The 9,102-nt window shown below is 40.6% G+C and overlaps 1 protein-coding gene across 1 annotated transcript; it reads right to left on the reverse strand.

Moving 5' to 3' along the window:
• Window positions 1-235: 235 nt before the first annotated feature.
• LOC137913600 (neuropeptide FF receptor 2-like) lies at window positions 236-7,947 on the reverse strand. Its single transcript, XM_068757242.1, has 3 exons — window positions 7,623-7,947; window positions 3,786-3,885; window positions 236-1,088 (listed from the first exon to the last, which is right to left on the reverse strand). Exons 1-3 carry the CDS (start codon window positions 7,945-7,947, stop codon window positions 236-238), a joined length of 1,278 nt encoding a protein of 425 aa, XP_068613343.1.
• Between the last annotated feature and the right edge of the window lie 1,155 nt (window positions 7,948-9,102).

The following is a 9,102-nucleotide window of genomic DNA, read 5'->3' on the forward strand; positions in this document are numbered from 1 at the left end:
ATTATAAATCCCTTCTTTACATGTGATTTTCAGAATTGTCTTTTCTTTTCTTTTTTTTTTTAACCCTGACCCATTATTATTATTTTTTTTACAATGCTTACAAATTTCACATGAACATCAGCTTCTAAAAATCTGTTCAGGTGAATCTTGTGCTTTTCTGGTGAGGACTTTATTTTAAAACATAAGGGCAAATTCCTTGAACCGTGAACACATTTCATCACCGAGATGAACGTCATTAAATAGACACCGCTGTCACCCCCCCGCTGCTGCAAGACGCTTTCTCCAGGTCCTCCATGACCAAGTTCTGTTCAGCTACTTGTTTGTGTCGCCGGGAAGTGCTCTTCCCAAAACTGTTGAGAGAAATAGGCTCCAGAGACGTTTGTGCATTATTAGCTGGGAGCACAGAGTTTCCCTGCGGCCTGTGCGAGTAATTCTTCCTCCTCTGTCCGTCCTCTGTGCAAAGACTAAACTTAAACACAGCTTGAAATCCTCTGCGGAAATTCTCATTGAAGTAACCATAGATGATGGGGTTGACGCTGCTGTTGAAGAAGGCCAGCCAGTGGGCAAAGGGGTAAATGTAAATGTTGATGAGCCTGTACTGCTGCTCAGTCAGGCTCGCGTAGTCGCTTAACATCATGAGGGTCCAAAGGGGCAGCCAGGAAATGATGAAAAGGAAAGCGACTATTAGAAGCATTTTAATTACCCTTTGCTTTTTCTTTGACACGGTGTGGCGATTGTCATGCCCTGGCTTCCCTCCTGTTGGGACTGTTGTTTTAAAAAGCGTGATGCCAATCTGAGCATACATGACCACGATGAGGGAAAGAGGAGCAAGGTAAATATTTGCAAACAGGACAGTGGTGTAAATCTTCCTCATTTCCTGGTTTGGCCAGTTCTCTCTGCACCAATAAAATGGGCTTGTTTTATTGTCGTAGCCCAATAGCACCCGGATGCTTTGCTCCTTTGTGACTTGCAGCATCACCCCCGAGGGGCACATGATGGATATGGCCAGAACCCAGATAACGACTATTATCAACGAAGCTGTGGATATGGTGAGCTTTTGCTTGAATGGGTAGACAATGCACCTGAACCTGTAAAATGATTAAAAGACGGGATGAAAGACATGTTTAAAGACATTTAATCTGCATTTGTTAGAATTACAAATACATTCTCATTATCGTCCATGTCGAATCCTGCAGAGGCACAGCAAGTTATTGCTTTCCTAATGATGATGAATTGCTCACAAATACAGAGATTCAAAAGGTGAAAGTATGTGTGTGTGTGTGTTGTATGCTTTTAAAGGAATAGTTATAGAGGGTTTTCGAGACCTTTACCCAGGGATTATGCTGTTTTTTTGCTTTTGTAGACATCGTCTACTGCGCAAGATGTAGGGGATTAAATGTGACAAGTAGGGTATCATTTAAGCACGAGGGGATAAGAAATAAGGCTGTTTTACAGCTCTGCTCCTCTCTGGTACAGAATATCGTGGTTTTGATCAGTTCTGTCCAGGCCAGTGCACGTCTGCAGCCACGGCTCTAAAACAGATTTTGCAGCCTTATCCGTGACAGAGTTTTTATGTAATAATGTAATATTCCTGGCTACTCAGATAAGAGCATCTGACTGCATGATGTGCTCCAGTATAAAGTTTAATTGCTTGTGTACACGCTACTTCTCTCTGTGCTTGGAAAAGAACTAAAAAATAAAAAGTCCTCAGAGGTTTCTACTACAATCGACCTTAATTATCACATATCTCATTTTTATATTAATGAATGAGCCATTAGCAGGGATTCTTTTTTGTGCAAACTATTTATTTCTGTGTTCATGGAGAACTGTGTGTCATGTCAGGTCTTCCTGTTGCTTTGTGTGTCTTTACTAACCACATCAACGAGCTTTTGGTTGGTCTTTCTATTTTTATTTTGTTCTTATTTTTCATTCCTCTGCTGAAGCATACAGCAAAATGCCTTCAAGATTACGCCGTGTGCATAAGTAGATATGATGCTGACACTTCTACACTAATCACATCTATTAATGCATGATTCATTCTGTCCAAACACTCATACATAGTATATACTGTATGGCTACTGGACCTTGAAAATTAATTCTTTTTATGCTTGCTAAGACAGTCCAGTCCTGCATCCCTAAATCATTCATAGCTTTCTACACTATTATTAATGTATTTTGTGTCCAAATTGAAGGCGGAGTGAGGCGTTTGTCAGTATTTGATAACCTGGAATAAAATTCAGCAATAAAGCATCAGAATTGTCCACCCAATTGTTATATTATACAAATTATTATTATTAGATATAACTCAGGAACAAGAAGTGGAAGCTTTTATTGTAAAGCAGCTGAAAGAGAGAGATATAAAGAAAAACATTTGTTACTATTTAATTAAAAATATAGATTTGCATATTTGGGAAATGAGAAAACAGTAATCAGCTGGGGAAGTTAATTGAAGTTTGTTGACTCCAACCTCCCAGCATACGTCTTACAAGAACAGTATAGTTGATAAGGATGATGGTCTGATAGTAACAAGGTCCTCGGATAAATAGTAACTAAGATTGCAAGCTGGTCTAGAACAGACAAAAAAGCTCCTAGTATTCTCACCCACTCAAATCAAATTCTAGTCATGTGTCTAAAAGATGGATAAGGTGACTTTGACTGTTGGATGTCAAACATTTCAAACTCCATCCATCTTTGCCAGCGTTCCAGACACCCTCCAGTGACTACAAATGATGACAGAGTGATGTGGCTGCATGTCGAGTGTCTGAGGACCAGGCAATGTTAAAATATTCAAACAGCTCTGTCATTTTAAAGCTCGGAGGGCTGTTGGAACTCGACATGATGTCCATCTACATTTGGACCAAGTCCCACGGACAACAGCGCTTCCCCTCTGTGAGATTCTGAGAGTGATTAAGAAGGATTAACATTAGCAGGTGGTGAAACCAGCATGAGCATTCATAAAGGAGAATGATGCTCAGAAAGCTCTGCAATTTATTTGTCCTTCTTAATTAGTATCTGAATCGAAGGTAAATAGACTAACAAAAAAAAAGCAAGAGCCTTGATTTTGGAACCAATTTGCTTTTCCTCAATCTCTCAACAGTGTCAGATCGAATCAGCAATTTTCTCATGAACATGAGTAGTTTGATGATGGAAGTCATCAAATAAAGATGAAGCATTCATGGCTAAACTGAGTTGAGTAGGGAGTTTACCTTGTCACCAAGGGAGCCTACAAGGACTGACGGTGATGAGCTAAATAAAAGCTCATGAAAAATATCTAGATGTGTTAGTTCTAAGCCCTTGCCATCTAGGCTTTTAAAATACACTTATCAAAGGCTGCGTTGATGCTGCAAGGTGGGAAAACATAATTGATTGCATACTTTTACTCCAATTTGCCAATAAGTAGTGTGGAACCATTCTGGATTCAACATTGTGGATGGATCAGTTCTGCATAAAGGAGAGGCTATTGGCTCATGAGGAGGAATCCTCGACTGTGTCTTTGCTGCATCTATATTTTGCATCTTTTGTGATTGACACTCAAATGACTTTCTAGTTTTATGCAGCTTTTCCATCAAATTCTTCATTTGCAAAAGAAGGATGGAGAAAACGCAGTAAGGTAACCCTGAAGAAAATGTAATCACATGAAATGATTGTGCTGCCTTCTCAAGTGTCGGGTGGGCTCTGGTCTTATCTTTCTCTGCAAACTCTTTTTGAGCAGCCTGCCTGTCAATGTGAAAAGGAAACACTTTGTGATGCTATTTTGTGGTAACATGAAGAAACAGCCACCTTACCTGTCAACAGCAATGGCAACAAGCGTAAAGACAGACGCTGATACAGAGATGCCTTGAATCATGCCGCTCATTTTGCAGACCAGACTTCCAAAAGGCCATCCTGGAGGCAGAATAGACGCAACAAGTCAAGAACACAATGCCTGCTTAAATTCTGTCTGCTTCAGACAGATTTGTGCCCACAAACCGCACTGGAGCGTGGGAGGATCTGAAGGGATTTGCCCTGAACTCATAGCTAAGTGTCTTGAAGAAAAGCAGTCCCTTTTTAATAACAGGACGTAATCATGGCCAGTAGCAGAGCTGCTGACATTGTTGTGACACGCTCAAAATAATCTCACAGTGTAGATATTGGGTTTTGGGTTGGGATTTATTCATTGTTTTTAACAAGGAGGAGGTGGGGGAGGCACCCATTAAGCCCCGTAAGGCCCATCACCTTAGATTTGCTATGATGTTTGCTGATCAGCTGTGTCGCACACATGCTGAATGCTAGCATGTACTGGATATAATAGAGGGTGAGTCATTCCAGAGCGCATCTTTTAATCTGTCCCCCCCAAAAAACTCCCAAATTATTCTGGCTCTATTCAATCACAGCGCAAATGGAAGGCAGGTTGCATTAAGGATGGGCCAGTGTCATGCAGCATGAGGTCACACCTGGCCCCAATGACTCACACATGTCATTATCCTCCTAACACACCCCATGGTGCACTGCCAACTTCCCACTTCCATTTGTACATGTCGAGATTGGACACATTTCCAGGCTTGTGTCTGGTCGTGTCACAAGCACGAGCGTGTGACAGATTTACACCAGTGGCAAAGATTGCAGCCTGACTGAGAACACTTTTCTTTTTTTTTTTCTGATTTCTTTCTTTCCTTTGGTCAGAGTTGCTGATTGAAAGGCAATGCCTTAATTTCCTGCCCGTTTGCGATTGAAATATTAACACGGGGGTCGTCGGGTGTCTTGGCCTCAACCACTGCTTTTTATATCCGTCTCTCGTGAGATCCTTGTGCCAGATGCTGTGAAACAACACATCCGGTATGTTTACCTGCATGCCCAGTCGGACACTGAAAAGCAATTACCGGTAATTCATTTGATATTCCAGAGATGGACTGATCTATATTTAAAGAGATGTGTTGTGGGCGTTTCGTCCATATCATGACTTGCATTAATTGCAGAATTCATATGCAGTGTGACACGCACTTTCACTGGCCACATCTGGAACATTAAAATCTCACAATGTGAAAAATAAAAATAAATAGATGTAGAAGTGAATTTATAACTGTAGAAAACGTAATGGTGCTCTTCTTTCATGCAGTCCACAAACTACAAGGGTGACAATCTGTATTATTTTAGATGACTAACCGCCTCAGTTTCAGTTAAGCATTAATGCACCTTAAACATCCTAAGGGTGCATTAACATGAAAGCTTCTGTCTGGAGACAATGGCAGACTCCTAGTTTTACAGGCTTAAAGGAGCACTCTGCCTAACATATGTGAAGAGAATAATACGACTGGGGGAAAAGCATGCCAGAGAAAAAAACACATGATGCTCTGTGGAGGCGTTTCATCAACAACATAACTGCAAGACAGAACAGAAAAGTTAAACTTGATAACCATGTTCAGAGGAGATTTTAAATTTTAAATTATTACTTTGACGACAAGTAAAATAATATCAGTCATCATCAAGCTGCCTGGCTGGCTGGTGATGACGCTCTGCCCAGTTTCTGCCTCACGCTACTTCAGTTACGTCCTGCACTCTGGGGGTTCATGTGTCTATTTGTAAACTGCAGTGTGACTCAACTTGACCCTTGTTGTTCTACTTGTCTCTTTCTCTGTTCCTGATCCCACTGGGCTCAGATTTGATACCTGCTACATAATCTTGCAAACAGTATTTCGTTTTATTTCTGGATATGATAATGAACCTCTTCATGTCCATATTTGTAATTTATCAATTTTATTACAGTATTACTCAGTGAATTAACACTTCTTTCAAACAGCACAAACATGCAAGATGAGCAGCAGTGAGAAATACACTTTATCCATGTTTCTATTTCGCTGTTTTTCCTTTCACTTTTATGTATACCTGATGGGCAGCACGGGAGGCACAGCAATAGTGTTACGCAAAAAAAACCACCTCAACTTTAAGGATTTCACTCAGGGATTTAGTAAAGGCATAGCATGTTGGTTTGAAAATGTGTGTCTGGCAAACATGACACCAATTGTCACATTTATATTCAACATTCATGCACTTCTTTTACCGGAACTGTGTCCACCTTTCATTTCTGCTGCATCTGTTTGCAAAGCTTTCTGGGATTTTCTACCACTAGCTTCTACCCCTCTGTGCTGAGTCTGCATCAAAACAAATCAGGCAAAGGTTCAGAAACGAGGCTACGGCTACGAGGTTCATGAACTGGCAGAGGACTGAAGACAGAGGGAGGGATAAGAAGGCAGGGTGACGATGGGAATGAGGAACAGGTGTGACAATCAGAGCAGGTGTGACAACGAGAGGAAAAAAGGTCAGACACAGAACACAGGAAATAATGCAACACATAAAGGCAGAAAAAACACAAACATGAACTTGTCTGATGTCAGTCATTGTTCGAGTTTCCTGCATTTTATTTTTTTATGTGATGGTGACCGTCACCTTCCCTCTTGGCAGTCTAGCCTATCTTGTTTTATTAGGTTTTATTTCCTACATTGCGTAGTAGGGGGTAATTCTGTAATACCTCGACAGAATCTCTGTCTGTCCGTTCATTTTAATAAATGGCTGAAGAGCTCTCTGGGACGCTACCACCTGAAGTGGTGGAGGCAATGTAGCTGCAATTCAAGAAAGACATGAGGAATGTTCATGAAAAAGGAAAAAGAGAACAACACCCTCCGCACTAATGCCCCGATGAGTACAGAAAATATGAATTCAAATTTGTGCATCAGCTGTTTCAGAAATCCCACCGTACGAACAATATCTGCTTTCACAGCCACTCGCGATTCCTCATGTTTGATTGGTGTCGTGGAGAGCAGAGGAGCAAGATTGGGAAAAATAAATACAGAATTCTATCTTCTTAATGTATGCAGGAATGACTGTTGCCTCCATCAGGTATAAAGTCGGCTCCTCACTGTAGATCGCCACAGAATGAACAAGAAACAAGGAAGCCATTCCATAAACGCACGAGGGTCCATGCTTCTTAGCTATAAATTCAGGCGTAGGCTTCATTAATGTGAGTCTAAACAAAAAACAAAAACATGGCAGCCATACGGTAAATGAAATTACATCAATGCCATGGGAATAAGGATGTGGTAAATGAAGGCTCAATGAGGCTAACACTTGAGGGGAAATTGAAATGTTTATTCCCTGTGTGGTGTCTGCTTGAGGACATTCAGGCTCAGTGGCTGCACTGTGAAAACTGTCGGAGGTTTTATTAGTCCGAGCTGGGCTTCGTAAAATTGACTTCAACGGCCATCAATGTCAGCTGCACTCTCAGAGTTGTTGTCCTCACACAGCAATTATGTCTACAGACATTAACAGCGTTGACCATTTTGGTGTCGCCACGTCCACTGGCACGATGTCACGCAAAGATACACAATAGTTGTTGACCCGTTTCCCTAACAAACACAAAATGCCAGCTTGATGGCAGCCCTAAAGGAAAAAAATCTATAAAATCAGTGTTTCATTTTGTAGAGGTGATGAATATCTTCTGCAAAGCACAGGAATACCTGCAGTAGTTGTTTGGATATTTCTTTCAAAGGCAAATTACAGCAACAAGCCAACAAAATGAGCGCAGTGCTCCTACAATCAGCCAGCTCGGCTTAAGAACATCGAAAGCGTCGCATTTCTGTCATGCTCACCTGTAATTATGTTGTCAAGAAGAGTTGTGGGCATGCAGAAAATCCCAACCAGGAGGTCGCTCACAGCAAGATTGAGGATGAATAGGTTGGTGACAGTCCACATGTTTTTGCTTCTGAGCACAATGAAGCACACAACTCCATTTCCCACCATGCACACGAGAAAGATCAGCATGTAGGACACAATGAAGATCGCCGCCGTGGACGACTCATGCAGGTAATAGCCAACGTAGGTGATGTCTCTGGGTTGGACAGACTCCGAGGTGTGGTTGTAAAGTGTCCAGTTGTCGTAGAGTTGGGTGAGGTTGTGCTCAAGTCCGCCATCCATTTTGAACCTAAAGAACGAAAGATGAATTCGGTGAATCAGCTTCCTTTTCAGAGCAATTTCAAAGGATGGGAAAGATTTAACGGACATAAGAAACAGATTTGCTGACGTTCTCAAGTCGAAATCTTTTTTACTTTTTCTGTTTAAGGTTAACAGCACAGGTGTGAAAAATGTCCACATTGTTTAAGTCACATAAGCCTTTAATTATCAGTCCCAGTCTATTCGTGGGATAAGCTCATTGTAAATATCTTAATTACTTCCAATGATAGAGATATAGTCATTTCAGGAAAAACATTCGCATGGCGGGATTTCTCTTTCTGCTAATATTTCTTGCATCCCAGAGTCTTCTGAATTTCATAGTAAACTACTATCATGAGCCTGCTAAATAACAAGTTTTGAAATAAGCAAGCATTAAAAAAAACAAATAATTCATTTTTTGATCATCAGACATTACCTTTTCTGTTTACACTGAATTTGTTTTGCTCTTTGATTACTTTGGTGGTTGAATGAGTTGAATCTGGATAGTCATTAAACAAGTGCTTCAATAAAAAAGCTGCCGTTTTAATAAAACCTGCAAAAGAATATAACTTAAGGCATCCCGAACCTAAATGTGGTCATCCTGGAGAGGCGGTCTTCTTACAGAATAGGGTAGATTACAGGGTAGATTTGACCACGAGGCAACTTTCAAGATGCAGTGCTGAACGTTGCTTCAATATGGTATGTAGCAGTAAGAAAGTAAAGTCACCAAAGCTTGAAGCATAAAACAACATTTCTATTACACTTCATTAAAAACCTTTTGACTAATTTCTTCTAGTTAATGTCTCAGATCTTACTCTGGTTTAGGAGTGAGCCTGACAGGCAGGACCCAAATGACTTCCAGTCTGATTAATCATCAAACTATAATTATTATTTAATATAACGCTTTCAAGCCTAAACTCTGAAACATAATGATTATTTTAGAAGTATACCTCCAAAGGTTTAAATAAACCAGAGTTCCTAGATTTAGAATGCCTCTGAATTTTCAGTGGAGAAAAGAAGCAACTCCAAGGCTTGCCATTTAATCATCGCATTTTAGACACGTTTCGACATGTGTGAGTTTGGATTTCATGGTTTCTGCATCCATATTCAGAATTAATTATCTTATTTAAATTAAATCCA

The sequence above is a fragment of the Brachionichthys hirsutus genome, unplaced genomic scaffold (genome assembly GCF_040956055.1).
Source record: "Brachionichthys hirsutus isolate HB-005 unplaced genomic scaffold, CSIRO-AGI_Bhir_v1 contig_723, whole genome shotgun sequence".
NCBI classification, from domain to species: Eukaryota; Metazoa; Chordata; class Actinopteri; order Lophiiformes; family Brachionichthyidae; genus Brachionichthys; species Brachionichthys hirsutus.

Bases quoted from the DNA above. Each gene is read 5' to 3' on its own strand.
- LOC137913600 (XM_068757242.1), bottom strand. From the start codon at position 7,947: ATGGATGGCGGACTTGAGCACAACCTCACCCAACTCTACGACAACTGG. The intron at 3,886-7,622 runs GTGAGCATGACA...TTCTGCCTCCAG, and splicing joins TCTTGACAACATAATTACAG to GATGGCCTTTTGGAAGTCTG. The intron at 1,089-3,785 runs GTAAGGTGGCTG...ATCATTTTACAG, and splicing joins GTTGCCATTGCTGTTGACAG to GTTCAGGTGCATTGTCTACC.